Raw genomic sequence first — 17,575 nt, 5'->3', positions numbered from 1 at the left:
TCCTTTCTCTTGGCTAAAGATTGTTTCTTGCTTGTCTAGTTCTACAGATGTATCACTTTAAAATACATGATATGTAGACCAATCCTTGTTATCTTCAGAAATGAAGTACACTCATGACAATTATTCAATTAAATTACTGTGTACTTAAAAGTTATGCATGTATATAAGGAGGGTGAAGGTGGGTCTGTAGAATGTTTGTGAAGGAGTACCTGCATAGTTTTTAATGTTAAAAATTTACCAGTTATGGCACAAGTTTAGTGTGGTTTGCTAAGAATTATAAGCTGTGAGCAGTAGGATTTATTATTTGTAAAGAATTCTCAGTTGTCTTTGTGTTAAATATTCAAGTGCCATGGTGATGATTCATCGGAAGAGTGAGGAATAGATCTGCCTTGATAACTTTCTCTATGCTAGTCTTTCCAATTGCAGCCACAAACTCTTTTTTTTTGTTTTAAACCAGTTGCAGTCATTCTATACTGCCTTTTTTCTTTTTGGTTAACCATAGGAAAGAGGATTTATTTTTAGCATGTTTTCAGTCCTTAGCTGATTATAGCAATTAAAGTTAGACCTAAGAAAAAGTTGGGTTATACTGATCTGTCTCTGTTCCAAGAGAATACTGATAGTAGTGGAGGTTTTGTGCAGAAATATTTTGATAAAGGCTGGAAAAAAGTTAAATTTCTCTTAAACACCTTAATTGGCTTTTTTTATCTGCAATGGATTTAAGAAAGTCATCCTATTTTTCACAGGTGGTGACAAAGTGATAGATGTAATAGATGTAGCAAGACAAGCAGACAGTAAAATGAAGCTACATAATTATATTAAATATTTCACAAATCCTGACCGACCAAAAGTACTGAATGTGATCAGCCTGGAATTCTCAGACACAAAGTGAGTATTGACTTCAATTCCTTGAACACAGGAAGTGGTTTTCACTAAGTTGAACAGTATGTGAAGGAATATAATGTCTGTAGTGGGAAAGGTAGGAGGCTGCGTGTTTTATATAGACAGCTACTGTGATGTAATGTGGGTATAAAACATTTTTATTAATTCATAAGTAGTAACTTCGTAGGAAACAAAAATTTAAAGCTGTCATTTAAAAAGACATGTGTTTACTCTTTATTATATTCATGGTTCTTTTTTGTTTGCTTTTTTTTAAAAGGATGTCTGAATTAGTGGAAGTACCAGATATTGCCAGAAAGCTTTCATGGGTGGAAAATTATTGGCCAGATGATTCTGTCTTCCCTAAGCCTTTTGTTCAGAAATATTGCTTGATGGGTGTCCAGGACAGCTATACTGATTTTCATATCGATTTTGGAGGAACATCAGTTTGGTACCATGTTCTCTGGGTATGAAGGCTTCTTGATTTATGACTGTGTGAAACAAAATTTATTCAGTGTGCAGCTTTCTAACATGGCGTTATCACCTGTTTAGAATTATCACCTGTATGAAATTTTGTGCTTAGAAAGCCAGGGGAGGAGCTTGAAAGTGAATTGCTGATTGTGGGTGTTGTATTTTTACACTTTTATTTTAGCATGCTATTGGTGACTTCTAGACTGTAATTGGTTGACTGATCATTTTAGTAGCCTGGTAGGTGATTATAGTGAGGTTTTAGTATGAAAAAATTAATTGAATGAAAATCATTGACATACTCAATTTCTATTCTTCTCTCAAACTTTGACCATGTATATGTCATAGAATAGGCGAAGTGGTTTCATCTTATGTTTTCTCATTTGGCATGTGTGCACATATACATTAATTGTTTATAAAAGCTGGAATTTTTTATACTTCAGTGAAAAGTTTTGCTTGGTTGGTTTGCTGCTTTTACATCACAAGACACTAGCTGGTTAGCGTACTATTGACTAAGCTTTTGGTGGATTATAGTTGTAAAAGAAACATAGGGTTAGGAAAACCTATGTTGTGGAAATATGGAATACTTAACACTTAGATCAATCTGTTACTTCATTAGGCAGGACTCAGAGGTTGTAGTGTGCCTCCAGGAGGACATTAATTTATTTATTTGATATTTTTGTTTAATAGGGTGAGAAGATATTCTATTTGATCAAGCCTACTGATGAAAATTTGGCTCTGTATGAGTCTTGGAGTTCATCTGTCACCCAGAGTGAAGTATATTTTGGGGACAAGGTTGACAAATGTTACAAATGTGTTGTGAAGCAAGGACACACTTTATTTGTTCCAACAGGTAAGACTCTACCCTTATTCATAGAATCATAGAATAGTTTGGGTTGGAAGGGACCGTTAAAGGTCATCTAGTTCAATCCCCCTGCAATAAGCAGGGACATCTTCAACTAGATCAGGTTGCTCAGAGCCCTGTCCAACCTGACCTGGAATGTGTCCAAGGATGGGGCATCTACCACCCCTCTGGGCAACCTGTGACAGTGTTTCACCACCCTCACTGTGAAAAATATTTTCCGTGTATCTAGTCTAAATCTACGCTCTTTTAGTTTAATTACTAGGACTTAGCATGTTTAATCACCAGGAATTAAGGGTATCCTAAAATGATCGTGTTATCAGCATTTGGTTCCTCCTAAAATTTTGGATAAAAGAGAATAATAAAAAAATTAGAAAATTAGATTTTCAAAACAAGTAATTTAGCTTTTTAGATTGCCTGACATTAATAACAGTTATCAGGGGAAGAAAGGGTGTTTGTTACCCAGTTATAAGACAAATGAAAGCTTAATTTGGGTATCAGGGAAATAGTTCCAATTCATAGAACACACATTGCACATTGTTCACCATTCGATAGGTATCTAGAATGAATTCTTAACTTTATAATACAGTTTTGTTTTTATAGCTTTTGAATATTGTAAGATCTACTAGGCAAAATTACTACAAAAACATCACATAAGAGGTTTATGCTGTTGTCGTGGTTTAACTCCAGCTGCAACCAAGCACCACACAGCTGCTTGCTCACTCACCCCGCAGTGGGATGGGGGAGAGAATCGGAAGAGTAGAAGTGAGAAAACTCGTGGGTTGAGATAAAGACAGTTTAATAGGGAAAGCAAAAGCCGCACACACAAGCAAAGCAAAACAAGGAATTCGTTCACCACTTCCCATTGGCAGGCAGGTGGTTAGCCATCTCCTGGAAAGCAGGTCTCTCTCATGCCTAACAGTTACTTGGGAAGACAAAACTCTGTAACTCCGAATGTTCCCCTTTTCCCTTTTTTCCCCCAGCTTTATATGCTGAGCACGATGTCGCATGGTATGGAATATCCCTTTGGCCAGCCTGGGTCAGCTGTCCCGGCTGTGTCCCCTTCTTGCTTCTCGTGCACCCCAGCCTCCTCACTGGTGGGGCAGTGTGAGAGACAGAAAAGGCCTTGACTCTGTGTAAGCACTGCTCAGCAATAATGAAAACATCCCTGTATTATCAACACTGTTTCCAGCACAAATCCAAAACACAGCCCCATACTAGTTATTGTGAAAAAAATTAACTGTTCCAGTCAAAACCAGCACAATTCAAAATAAAAGTTGAAGAATATATAATTGAATTCACATGTTAATTCCTCTTATTAAAAATAAAAGTGTATTTTTAGATACAGTTTATGAAACTGTAGAGTTCATAAATTCATTTCAGCAGCTTCCTTTAAAATGATGCAGAGGCATATCTTTTCTGATTTTATTTAACAACAGTTTTTGTAGCCATCACCTAATAGCATCTGATAAGTTATAGGACATTTTTAAGAAATGAGAAACACCAAGACAATTAAACTTATTTGTGTATTTAAAAAAACACAGAAAAATTCTCTAAACGGAACAGCCCCCCAACTCCCAAATACCATAAACATTAAAAAAGGCTTTAATAAATCAAACCATATTTTGCCAATAAAGTGAGTGCCAGTTAATTTTTTTGTATTTTCACTTTTCCATCCAAATCATATAAATACTTTTTATTATTTTATTATTAAAGATTTGTACTGGGTACTATCTTCCTTTTATTGGGGGAGGAAGCTTTAAATATATGTAGAAGGAAAATGGTGCACAATTTTACTTCTGGAATAAGCCTTGAAGTTTATGTTCAGTACCTTATTCTGTCATGGACTTCCTAGACAGACTACTAAATTTTTTTCATACCTTTTTTTCTTTACCTGTGAGGTTTAGTGTTTTCTCTTCTGGTTCATGGCTTGTGCAGAATAAATACTACATGATTAGGAGCTATATATGCACTTAACATTCCTGAACACCCAGAGCTTTTTAAAACCATATGTTTTTGGCAAGAGATGACATTAATTTTCCATGTGTTGAAGTGTAAGGTCATACATCTATGAACAAAGAATGTAGAATTACAGAATGAAGAACTTCATTGTGATCCACAGATCTTTGAAAATAGTTAGTGCTTCCCAAGTAATCAGCTGAATCTGAGCTCTCACTGTAATGTGGCCAAAAAGAAAAGTATCATAAAATGATAATTTTTAATGTATACATGTATTTGTGTGTGTGGACACATAAAATAAGACTTTTAAATGTGTGTATACACATGTATATGTGTATACACACATACATACGTATACATATGATGGAGTAAGAAGCAATAAATTACACTAGGTTTCAAGACAGGTGTTTAAAAAATGGGAAATTCTGTAAGACTGATTAAAGCCTTTAAAAAAACTCTTAATCTCTACTGAAAACCACTTTTGCTGTTCCTGCTTGCACTGATGCTAGTGGATGTCATAATTATTTTATAATCTCTGAAATATGTTCAGAGTAGACTTCTGATTTAAAATTAATCTTGCGTGTAGATGAATAGCACCTACTGGGAGGCTCTTGAGAGTTATTTAAATATTAATCAAGATATTCTGTGTGGTCTACACCAGATTTTCTTGCCTTGTTACATAGACCTTGATCAAAACCACAGCATAAAAATAGCAAGTAGGAATGTAAAAAAATGAAATCCTTTAGTTGAAGCAGGTATATCATAAAAATCCTTGGTGTTGATGCAACAGTGAGCAGGTTTTGTTGTTAGTTTTGTCGATGTCTGGGGAGATGTGTGTTTAAAGGATTGAAATACACCTATTCCTTGGGGAGTCAGAGTTACTTATCTGCTGTGATGATGATGATGATAAGAGTGAAAAATTGAAACCATATTAACGAATGCAAAATACAACTGGTAATACAAGGCAATCTTCATTACATTGCACTTCTCAAAGACCAGAAGTAAAACTGAACAATGGATAATATTAATTAAAAAAAAAAAAAGCCTTAGGTTGCATGTGCCATTGTATTCTACAGTCTCATATACCATTCTGTAACTTCCTTCCTTCCTTCCCAGGCTACATAGTAGGCATGTTGCTGAGTCAGCATAGTTGCTAGGTTTCAGTCTTTTTATGTGTAACCACAATAGCTACAACTGGTTGTTCTTAACTGACTTAGGGCATTGATTTAATGGTAGTTTGTAATATATAGTTGCTTGTAATTCGGTTTGATCTAGCCTCAAGTTGGGGAGCTTCCTGTGTTTATACATCTTGCCTACATTCAGTCAAATCATGAAGTAACCTGCAAATGTGTGGCCAACTCCTCTTTTGTCAAAAGATCACCCATAGGCATGCAAAATCAGAAAAAAATCTTGAAAGAAGAATATTTGTAGTTTTTTTAAAGATGCACTGTGTAAATTTTAAATTTAACTTTTTAATCAGGAAGCTAATATCATCTGTTCTTTTGTGTACTTTAACTTGAAATTATCTAATAGTAATCAACTAGATTGATAGCATAATGTTGGCTGTGCTTTGCCAAGTTGAATAGTGGAGTTCACAAGAACAATATTTCAGTTACAGGACAAATTGATATAGTCAGAGTGCCTAGACTGGGTTTTAAGCTGATCATAATTTCTTTGGAATTAGGATGATTCTATTTAGAATAATTAATGAAACTACCACTGAATTCCTATCTGAGAAACTTCAGTATTGCTAAATGACTTTTTTATATTGTGCAAACAGCTTAGTTACTGTAAGCAACATGTACATACTGAAAGTAATGTAATTTATATTCTATCTTTATGACTTTATATTTTGTTCGGTATATGTTTCCTCTTGTGACTTGCTTATTTTTGTTGATTGGAGGGAAAACTTCTGGGAATTTTTACTTGAAAAATAACTGTCAGTCTTGCATTCCACCCATCCACCTTCCCCTGGTAAAAAAAGTCTTAATCTTAACTTCTTCAGAAAACTGCAGTTCCTCTAGAGTTCTGAAACACTGTAATTTACGTGTTGTTAAAATTTAGATTACTTGGTCCCAGCACAGAATACAAATTTGCTGTTTTTTTTCCAGGTACAGCATTTATACTTATGTATGTATTTAAAAACAGTCTTGAATAATTTATATATATGTATTAAGTTTCAGAATCTATCATTTCAGGCTGGATTCATGCTGTGCTCACATCTCAGGATTGTATGGCATTTGGAGGAAACTTTTTGCACAACCTCAATATTGGCATGCAGCTCAGGTTAGTCTCAGCTCTTTCTATACCTTTTCATCAGTAAGTAGGATATTCTTTTAATAGATATTTTTTCTTCATGCTCTTAACCAGGATCAAACTGGTACAGGCTCTTAAACAGATAATGGTGGCATTTTCAGTTAGACTCTATCAAGCACACACTCTTATTTCACTTCTGCAAAGTTTGTTTCGAGAGCAAAATGAAGGGTATGCAAGAATTTAAGTGAATAAAAGAAAAAAAAAAGAAACAGTCTACTTTGGAGATTAGTATAAGTGAGTAAAACAAAACTGAGCAAGCCCAGGTGTGCGACACGGAGTCGAAATGAGCGTTCTCAAGTCAGCATTGCTCTAAGGGCAGCTGTATTTAGTTTTTGTCCAAGATGTGAAGCTGTCTTCTAAACATATTGTTTTTATTTATTACAGTGGAATCCTGATAAAATTCCATCTGTTAAAAGATCACACATTGGGTTTGTATCCTAGTTTTATGAAGTCCAACTTTATTCTTAGAAGTGCCGCAGTCAAACTTGATAAGGTCAGAGCCTGGATGAGACCAGAGTTCAATCTTGTCTGTGGTCTTGTTGGGATTTAACTATGTGGTACTTGACTTCTTTTATTTATCATGGCCATGGTTATTTTATTTTATTTTGGACATTGTGTCAATTTGAATGATACATAGTTGAATAATGAATTTGATCATTAAAATACTCATGTTTTGTGATGTTTCTATTTATTCAGGTGTTATGAAATGGAGAAGAGGCTAAAAACACCAGATCTTTTCAAATTTCCTTTCTTTGAAGCCATCTGTTGGTTTGTGGCCAAAAACTTACTAGAAACATTAAAAGGTAATCCATATATCGTGTTTAGTTTTTTTAAGCTGGAAAACCAGACTTGAATTTCTTGTTTTGTTTTGTTTTTTGAAAAGTCGCATTATTTTTTAACCAGATTTTAGTTAATGCTGTGCTGTGACATTTCTAGATCCAGCAGTTCTTGGTTTTAGTAAATGATCTTTCTGAAAACTACTTTAATGATTAAAGGTTTCTAGGGTAACTGGTGCTGTGCAGAAATGTTAATGCAGTTAGCGATGTGTGTAACTAACACTTTGTAGCATGCTGCTGGAACCTTTGAACTATTTTATTAGTGTTTTTCATCCAATTCTGATGAGGTATCTGGTCAATGAAAATATTCCAGACTATCAAGACAGAATATCAGAGATCCTGGCACAGTGCAATTATACTACCAGCCAAATAGGATTAATTTGCCATTATCTGAAAAGACCTTGTTAAGGAAGATAAGAAACTTATTTCAGTGGCACCCGTTTTTCATTCAGTCTTCTTTCATATCAATTATGATCTTTGATACCTCTGGTAGCCTTTCTCTCTCTTTCTTTCAGCAAATGACTCTCTAAATGATCCCCTTAACTGTGTGTTTCTTGGTAGCTTCACAGCTAAATGAAGATGTTTTCTTGCACGTCTACAATTTTCTTTGACCTTTTCAGTCAAACTACCTGTTGTTGTCTGCTCTTTCTTGTGAAGGGAAAAGTGTTGATGAGGTCTTTTTTAGGAAAGATGCATCAGCTTGTTTGAGCTGTGTTAAATCATTTATATCAGTGCTTATCAATAGACATCTCAACAGCCTATTGTTCTTGACAGTTGCCGATCCTTTCCAAACTTCCTCATTTAATCCTGAAATTCCTGTATCTGTACCCGTGTATAATTGAGATTGAGATAGTGTCTGTCTGACTTCACCTTCTTTTCCTCAACTATTTTGCCCCCTGCCTGCTCTATTTAATCTTAATAAAAAATGTCAATATTCCAAATGATGTATTTCAAAGGAGAGAAATCAACCTTCAGAGGAGGCTGCTGAATTAATCTTCTGCTTTGGAAGAGATCAGAATCTCACATAACCTTTTTCTAATATGAAAACAATCACAGTTATTGAAAATGATCTGTTCTCCTTTCAGCAAATGAAGGCATTGAACAACACTTGTTTCCGAAAAGAGCATTTAAAGTTTCTGGATGAACCTAAAGCAACTCAGAAATCTTATCAAATAGAACAAACTTGCAGAAGTTCTTTCCTTCCAAAAAAGAGTTTTCATCCTGAAAGGTTGCTTTGGTTAGTCTCATACCTGCATATTTAAAATGTATGAACTCATCAGAAGACAGAAGAGCTGTATTCCTGCTGGAAAATCAGTGGGATATATGTTTCTAAATCATTTAGCTAACTATGAGTCCTGTCCCCTGACTGTTCCCCCCCACCTCTTCCACCTCCCCTTTTTATCCCATGACTCCTTGAGTACATAGACCAGGAGCCACTTGTGTCTTAGGGGAGGGATATGAATCCTATTGTCATGTTATTTTTAATCTATGGCTTAGCAGATACTTTGTTGCAGAACAATGCTATGATCTATAATAAAAATATAAAAATGTATGTTTCTGTGGCTAGAGTGAAGATTATGTTGGGCTTTGTCATCAAGACTCATGTTAGTTAGGTGTTTACCAGTCAGAATCCTTTGTTTTATGAATAAGGGATGATACCAGTTCAGTCGCGAAAGGTAATGGCAATGACCAGCTTGTAAAATGCTGACTAGCATGGTTGTTAGCAGTACTTCATGTGAAATTCAGGTCAGGAAGCAAAATCAGCACAATGCATCTTTCTGGTTCTTTCTATAAAGTGGTAACAGGGTCATAAACATTTTAGTTTTGTCTTTTCATTGTCAGGAAGTGTTTTATGGTATTGTAAGTGTTATGGCATTCAGGGGCTGGTGCCGTCGTCAGAATTTTGGGTTTTTTGACCACGGGGTGGTTTACACGGCACCGGGCCTCCTCGCAGCTGATGGAGTGCAACTGACGCCAAGGGGCAAAAGGATTCTTGCTCATGAGCTGGCAGGCCTCATTGAGAGGGCTTTAAACTAGATTTGGAGGGGGGAGGGGATAAAACCGGGGTCACTAGAGTTGAACCTAGGGGTAGGTTCAACGTGCCAGAGTTGAAATCGATAGCCCAGCTCAGGTGCATCTACACCAGTGCACGCAGCATGGGCACCAAACAGGAGGAGCTGGAAGCCATTGTGCAGCGCGACAGCTATGATGTAGTTGCCATCACAGAAACATGGTGGGATGCTTCTCATGACTGGAGTGCTGCAATGGATGGCTATAAGCTCTTCCGAAGGGATAGGCAGGGAAGGAGAGGCGGTGGGGTGGCTCTGTATGTTAGGGAGTGTTTTGATTGCATAGAAATCGAAGATTGTGAAGACCAAGTAGAGTGCTTGTGGGTAAGGATGAGGGGGGAGGCCAATGAGGCAGACATCCTGCTGGGAGTCTGTTACAGGCCACCCAACCAGGATGAAGAGACGGATGAGACATTCTATAAGCGACTGGCGGAGGTCTCGCATTCGCTGGCCCTTGTTCTGGTGGGGGACTTCAACCTACCAGACATCTGCTGGAAGTATAACACGGCAGAGAGGAAACAGTCTAGGAGGTTCCTGGAGTGTGTGGAGGATAACTTCCTGACACAGCTGGTGAGTGAGCCCACCAGGGGAGATGCCTTGCTGGACCTGCTGTTTACAAACAGAGAAGGACTGGTGAGAGATGTGGTGGTCGGAGGCCGTCTTGGGCTTAGCGACCACGACATGATAGAATTCTCGGTTGTGAGGGAAGTAAGGAGAGGGGTCAGCAAAACTGCTATCATGGACTTCTGGAGGGCAGACTTTGGCCTGTTCAGGTCACTGGTTGAGAGAGTCCCTTGGGAGACAGTCCTGAAGGACAAAGGGGTCCAGGAATGTTGGACAGTCTTCAAGAAGGAAATCTTAAAGGCGCAGGAGCAGGCGGTCCCCATGTGCTGTAAGAAGAGCTGGCGGGGAAGGCGACCGGCCTGGCTGAACAGGGAGATTTTGCTGGGACTCAGGGAAAAGAGGAGAGTTTATCACCTCTGGAAGAAGGGGCAGGCAACTCACGAAGAGTACAAGGATCTTGTTAGGTCAAGCAGGGACAAAATTAGAAAGGCAAAAGCCCAGCTAGAGCTCAGTCTGGCCACAGTCGTAAAGGATAATAAAAAATGTTTTTACAAATATATTAACAACAAAAAGAGAGGCAAGGAGAATCTCCATCCCCTACTGGATATGGCGGGGAACATTGTCTCCAAGGACGAGGACAAGGCTGAGGTACTTAATGCCTTCTTTGCCTCAGTCTTTAATAGCCAGTCCAGGTATCCACAGGGTATTCAGCCCCCTGAGCTGGAAGATGGGGATGGAGAGCACAATGTACTCCTCATAATCCAGGAGGAAGCAGTCAAGGACATGCTAAACCACCTGGACACCCACAAGTCTATGGGGCTTGATGAGATCCACCCGAGAGTACTGAGAGAGCTGGCGGAGGAGCTTGCCAAGCCACTCTCCATCATTTATCAGCAGTCGTGGTTAACAGGGGAGGTCCCAGAAGACTGGAGGCTTGCCAATGTGACATCTATCTACAAGAAAGGCCGGAAGGAGGATCCTGGGAACTACAGGCCTGTCAGCCTGACCTCTGTACCGGGGAAGATTATGGAGCAGTTGGTCTTGAGAGTGCTCACAGGGCATCTGCAGGACAACCAAGGGCTCAGGCCCAGCCAGCATGGGTTCATGAAAGGCAGGTCCTGCTTGACCAACCTGATCTCCTTCTATGACCAGGTGACCCGCCTAGTGGATGAGGGAAAGACTGTGGACGTTGTCTACCTGGACTTTAGTAAAGCCTTTGACAGCGTCTCCCACAGCATTCTCCTGAAGAAACTGGCGGCTCGTGGCTTAGACGGGTTTACTCTTCGCTGGGTGAGGAACTGGCTGGATGGCCGAGCCCAGAGAGTTGTGGTGTGGAACGGCGTTAAATCCGGCTGGCGGCCGGGCACAAGCCGTGTTCCCCAGGGCTCGGTTCTGGGGCTGGTCTTGTTCAATATCTTTATTGATGACCTGGATGAGGGAATTGAGTGCTCCCTCAGTAAGTTTGCAGATGACACCAAGTTGGGTGGGAGTGTTAATCTGCTGGAGGGTAGGAGGGCTCTGCAGAGGGATCTGGACAGGCTGGATCGATGGGCAGAGGCCAACTGTATGAGGTTTAATAAGGCCAAGTGCAGGGTCCTGCACTTTGGCCACAACAACCCCATGCAACGCTACAGGCTTGGGGAGGAGTGGCTAGAGAGCAGCCCGTCGGAAAGTGACCTGGGGGTGCTGGTTGACAGCCGGCTGAACATGAGCCGGCAGTGTGCCCAGGTGGCCAAGAAGGCCAACAGCGTCCTGGCCTGTATCAGGAATAGTGTGGCCAGCAGGAGTAGGGAAGTGATTGTGCCCCTGTACTCGGCACTGGTGAGGCCGCACCTTGAATCCTGTGTTCAGTTTTGGGCCCCTCACTACAAGAAGGATGTTGAGGTGCTGGAGCGTGTCCAGAGAAGGGCAACGAAGCTGGTGAGGGGTCTGGAGCACAAGTCTTATGAGGAGCGGCTGAGGGAACTGGGCTTGTTTAGTCTGGAGAAGAGGAGGCTGAGAGGAGACCTTATCGCTCTCTACAACTACCTGAAAGGGGGTTGTGGCGATGAGGGTGTTGGTCTCTTCTCCCAAGTAACTAGTGATAGGACAAGAGGAAATGGCCTCAAGTTGTGCCAGGGGAGGTTTAGATTGGATATTAGGAAAAATTTCTTCACTGAGAGGGTGGTCAGGCACTGGAACAGGCTGCCCAGGGAGGTGGTGGAGTCGCCACCTCTGGAAGTGTTCAAAAAACGTGTGGATGTGGCGCTTCAGGACATGGTTTAGGGGACATGGTGGCGCTGGATTAATGGTTGGACTTGATGATCTTAAAGGTCCTTTCCAACCTAGTGATTCTGTGATTCACCTAAACTATTTTTCTAAATAGTTCTTGGGGCTTCAGGATAGGTAACTTGCTCATCTATCTGATACTCACTAATTTTGATTACACTTACGCCATGCAGCCTTTTCTATTGCAGCCAAAAAATCCAGCCTGTGGTGCTGCATTGTATTCTCAAAATTTTATCAACTGAGTCAGGTAGTGGGCAGCTAGTACCCTTTAACAAGTAGGAGGCATCTTGGAGGGAAGAATGGCTGTTTAGGAACAGAACTTCCCTTTTTCTGCCAGCAGACTGAGACATTATCCATACAAATATTACTGTATTCTTTTAAAGGAATAAAATGAGCCACATAGCAAATGGACCAACACTTAGAACTATTGACAAGTGGAAATACTTGTCAAGAACATGGGGAGAGGTTGCAATTTACTTTTGACTCTTTTGAAGGATCTGTCTTTTCCCTTCTTTTTTTTCCCCGTGAAGGAAAAGAGAAAATTGAAAAGGGGTTGCAATCACTTGGGAGCATCAGCTTTCTTAAGAAAAGCAGCTTCTGTAGCAGAGTGATTTCCACTCCCTGTCCCCTTTGATTTTGGGAGGAAAAATGATGTAAACTGTGTTAGGGAGAACTGTGATGTTTGGAAGGGTGACAGAAAATGCTTGGGAAGTGAAAGTGTGCTAGTGTGAACCATTTGCTCTATGTATGAGATTAAGTAATAGGAATTCTAATTTAGAGCTACATCCCACATCCTTCTGGTCTGCTTTGACTAAAATATTTCTGAATGAAATAAAAATGATTTCTTTCTTCAAATATGTTTTCTCTTGTTCTGTATTTTAGATCTGTTTTGTTCTAACTGACCTTTAGTATGTTGTAAATTATCCCTAATTCATCCAAGAATAAGTAAAAAAAAAAAAAAGATTTTACATAGAATCACTTTAGGGTTGGTTTGGGGTTTTTTTTGTTACAGTATGCATACAAATACAGGATGTCATGTTTCATGTGCTTGCACAATTTTTCCTTTCTTGTGCTGTTGCATAATGGCAACTTTATTGGCTGAAGGGTAGGTATCATTCTATTGTTTTCACTGTTAGTGTGTTTCTAAATTGTTATCTGTATTCTTTTTAGAACTGAGGGAAGATGGTTTCCAGCCTCCAAGCTATTTAGTGCAAGGAGTGAAGGCTTTACTTACTGCTTTAAAATTATGGATGAAAAAAGAAGTAAGTATGTGATTTTGTTTGCTATTTTGGTGAGCTCTGTTTTGATTTAGAAGTGAAGGTCTGTGCCCTTTTAAAGTTTAAGATTATTTTTATCTTTTAATTGAGTACTGAAAGACTTTGCGGAGAGTATCTACTGCTGATGTGGGGAAGAATCATCATGACAATTTTATATTCCATGATGCTAATAAAAGTCTTTTTAGACCAATTAATAAGCTCTTGTATTATAGCTGATAGAGGTAAAATCTTTCTTTACCTCAGGATGCTTCCAGGTGAACCTTTACTGGCCCTCTGTGACACCTCTGAGTTGGTTCTCTGGTGTCTCTTTGTCTGTGCCATTCTGGGTCAAAGCTAGCGAGTGATCAGTGTAGCAGTATTTACAGGATGGTGTGCCTAAGCTGTTAAACCATGTGTGAATCCATCTCTCCATCCATGGCATGAGTAATAAGCAAGTCGAGTAATCAGACTTCTGATCACTGAGATGAAACATATCCTGTATAAATCCTTATTTTAATTTGAAATTGGATTGTAATTCCTCTTTTCTGGATTGCTATAGCATAGTATTGTAGCATTTGTGTACTGTCTAGTAGCTTATTAAGTAGTTTGATTCATACTTCATCTAGAATGTGATATGTTTCCTACTTCTTTGTGGAAAAAAATTAAATGCTGCATTCTGAATGTTTTTTAATGAGACCTGGGAGTATTCCCAAACCGATGACTGAATAGACACTTCAACTGTGAGGACACTGCACAGCATCAGTGATCTAGTCACAATGTTGTCTGCTGTCCACCAGTTATCATGTTTTGTACCTTGTGTTCAATTTTTCTAGCTGCTGCTTCATAAGCGAGCTGTGATCTTTTCTTTGCAGCAGGCCATGTGCATGATAGGATTGTAGTTGTGTGCAGCTGAAGACAGGAGGAACTTTGTACATTGCTGTATGATCTGCTCATGCTGGGGATTTCAGACAGATTCTGAAAAAGAAATGACAAGTGAATACTTCACAAATGAGAAGCCTACCCATGAGGTTTCATATTTGTATCATGGAGAATGTCTTTTCAAGACATATGTGAATTATCTTAGTGAATTGCTTTAAACTATTTGCTGGAGAATTTCAAACTCATCATCAGCAGGGCAGCGTTATCTTAATTTCTGCAATATTTAAAAACTGCCAAAAATTACAAGATGCTGAGAATAGAGATTGAGTGCTACTAAAATTATTTTAGTTTTCATGTCTTGATCTGAATTTTCATGTCTTGATTTGAATTCAGTTTGTGCAAGGCTTTTATGAGTATGTGTATCCTATGATTCTTTGGTGTAGATCATCAGTCTGCGGGTTAGTTGATGTACACAATAATGATGATGACCTATCCAGTCGTCTGAGCTCTTGGATTTGAGCTCTGGCTTCTTTCCAGCTTGCATAAGCAACAGGTCTCAGATTGAGTTTTTCAGATGCTTGATTCATGTACCAGGAAGATTATTTTGGGCAACTGTTCTGTGTTTTTAATAAAAGATATTAATAGCTGTTGTAAAAATCAGGGTTTCTTGTAAGGAGGGAGGGATGTGGGGTTTATTATTTTTGTTTTATATTTCTTTTTTGTGTCATCTTAGTTTCCAAAGATGGGTGGATTCATTTGCCTACCAGGGCCTCTTTTAATCTGTATCTCTTGATTTAAGACAAGTTTCTTTTTCCTCTGTATATTTTCAACATTTGCAAAACTGTTTCTTGAAGCTCTTGAATGAATTTTTTCATTATTTTCTTCATATGCAATCTGCATCTGACATACTTAGGCCATTTTGTTGTTACTGTTCTCCTAGTGCAAGAGAATTCCTCAGTCCCAAAGGCTGCTTGTTCCTTTTCTGAGAGGAGAGGCACTTTGCAGAGACAACTTAAAAACAACTTACTTAATAATGATAAAATCTTTTTTCAGACATAGCGTCTGCAGTTATTTGTATTTCTTGCCCATCCTTTCCTTCTATCAGACTGTTAGGTTATATATCCATTTGAATTTGTTCACATATTTAAGTTGCTTGGATGGAGTTGTTCGGGTTTTTTTTAAATTTTTGGGGTTTTTTGGGGGGGTTTTTTTGTGTTTTGTTTTTTTTTTTTAATAATTACTCTGCCACAGCTTAATTGAGAAAGCTTTAGTGTAAATAGATACCTTTTATAGTGGCAAACAAGTGATCTGGCCAGTGGAACTTACTATAAATCATACTGGCAAAATGTGCTTCTGATATAAACTATGTTTGCATTAGGAGGGGTTTCCAGTATTTTTAAACCAGAAAAACTTTGAAGTCAGTGTTTTGGAGTATTGCATCAGTCACTTCCTCTTTAAGTCTTAATGGACAGGAAGGCTTTTGAGAGAGTGAAGTCCGTATGTAGAAAGGACTGAATGGTCCTAAAATGACCAGTAACTTGCTGGGAAAATTAGAGTTTAGTGACAGAAGTGCTGTGTTCCCAAGCGTGAATGTGCAGAGGTGGTGCATTCAAAGAATGAACAATGGTAAATAATAGCAGCTGATTTAATCTTTCCTGTAGAATTAATGGCACTGAAATGAATGATTATACCATGGTTACACATCCATATTGTTTTTTTGGTGTGGGGAGAGAGCATTCATTTTAACAACACAGAGGAAGCCAGGTTCAGTGAAATGCACATACAGTATCAAATTGCTTCTAGCAAAATTTTGCTGCTGAATCTCATTTTTGAAATGTGATGGGTAGCTGAAAGTGTTTGTGGGATATTTTTCCATTTAAATAGTCAATTAAGGGGGTACCAGAATTCATGTCATTCATTCTGGTCTACGTGTGAGTGCTGTTTTGTCTGTTTAATTCTAACTAAAAGTGTTCTGAGGCACATTTAAACTGTACATAAAAAATACTAAACATATTTTTTACTAGATCTAACTGTAGAGTGTTTGGACTTACTCAGATTGGTAAGATATATTAGGAAATCTGTCTCTGATACTGTTTCAGAGGATTAAAGGGAACATAAACTCTTACAGCTTCCTAAATTTTTTATAGGGAATGATTTTTTTTTTTAATCACTTTCTCCAACGTACTAGATTCTAAATAAGCTAAGGACATAATATTTTAAAGTGAAACGTGAGGCAGATGTCTGAAAATCTGCATGTTGGTTACTGGTTATTATTCTTGATTTGCTCTTTAGATTAAAATTTTGCCATAGTGAAATTCCCTTAATCTTTAGCTGTTTTGAAGGTCATGACTCTAATGAGTTTCTGAAGTGTGGCTTTATACTGACCATGGTAAAGGGAAAAAAAGAAGCTGATTACTGTACTGAGGGGAAAAAAAAGCCCAACTAAGTGGTTGTCAGTATGGCTTTGTATTACCCCTTTGGATTCTTAGAGACATTGAGGGATATCTGCTGCCTTCTAAAGCTTGGACTGGAAGCTTCAGTGTGTGTGTATCTCTCCTGGCAGTTTGCAGTCATTATTACAGAAATTGATCTGTTTTTTTCCTTTTATTTTTTTTCTCCGTGGATTTGTTTATTTTGTATTACTTACACTTTTATCTGAAAAAATCAATTAAGTATCTTTTCTTCCCCCTTTGTATACAGCTTGTAACAGAACATGCCTTTGAAATTCCAGACAACATTAGGCCGGGGCATCTCATAAAAGAGCTCTCAAAAGTGATTCGTTCAGTAGAGGTAAGAGCAGAGGCAACTCTACATAAGACTGCAGGAAAAAAAAAAATCTTTGAATCAGGAAATTCCATAGTAGTTATGCTTCTGATTGACCATATTCGCCTTTTAATTTATTTAACATTCATTTAATAATAAAAGGTCAGAGGAAAACTGTTGGTAATACTAAGCTCTGGATATTTCAGATAAAGAAAATGTATAGTGAGAGCCTTTTATGTATTTAAAAAAAAAGATATTTTTAATGCTGAAATTATTTGTAGGTCAGTATTTCTAAAATGTTCTCACTTACAACTACTTAAAATAATTACTGTGAATATGTTGTTAAAGAGTTGAATTTTAAATTCTGTGCATTTTCCATTCCCCTACCCTCTTGTTTCTTAGTTCTGGTCCAGTTGTCATATCTCTTGCTCTTTTTCTTACGTTTTGTCACTATTTGTT

The 17,575-nt window shown here is 38.3% G+C and overlaps 1 protein-coding gene across 1 annotated transcript in view; it reads left to right on the top strand.

The window, feature by feature from the left end:
• The window catches only part of KDM7A (lysine demethylase 7A), a gene marked incomplete at its 5' end in the record, with an annotated part of 71,365 nt that overhangs the window by 38,170 nt on the left and 15,620 nt on the right, over positions 1 to 17,575 (top strand). Inside the window, 7 exons of the mRNA XM_082013743.1 lie at positions 744 to 885; positions 1,157 to 1,343; positions 2,035 to 2,197; positions 6,364 to 6,451; positions 7,178 to 7,284; positions 13,389 to 13,480; positions 17,054 to 17,143. Coding sequence (XP_081869869.1) covers positions 744 to 885; positions 1,157 to 1,343; positions 2,035 to 2,197; positions 6,364 to 6,451; positions 7,178 to 7,284; positions 13,389 to 13,480; positions 17,054 to 17,143 — 869 coding nt within the window. The remainder of the gene's footprint in view (positions 1 to 743; positions 886 to 1,156; positions 1,344 to 2,034; positions 2,198 to 6,363; positions 6,452 to 7,177; positions 7,285 to 13,388; positions 13,481 to 17,053; positions 17,144 to 17,575) is intronic.

This window comes from Phaethon aethereus (assembly GCF_964289735.1).
Source record: "Phaethon aethereus genome assembly, chromosome: 1".
Classification (NCBI taxonomy): domain Eukaryota; kingdom Metazoa; phylum Chordata; class Aves; order Phaethontiformes; family Phaethontidae; genus Phaethon; species Phaethon aethereus.
This window is presented reverse-complemented; position numbering and strand designations above follow the sequence as displayed.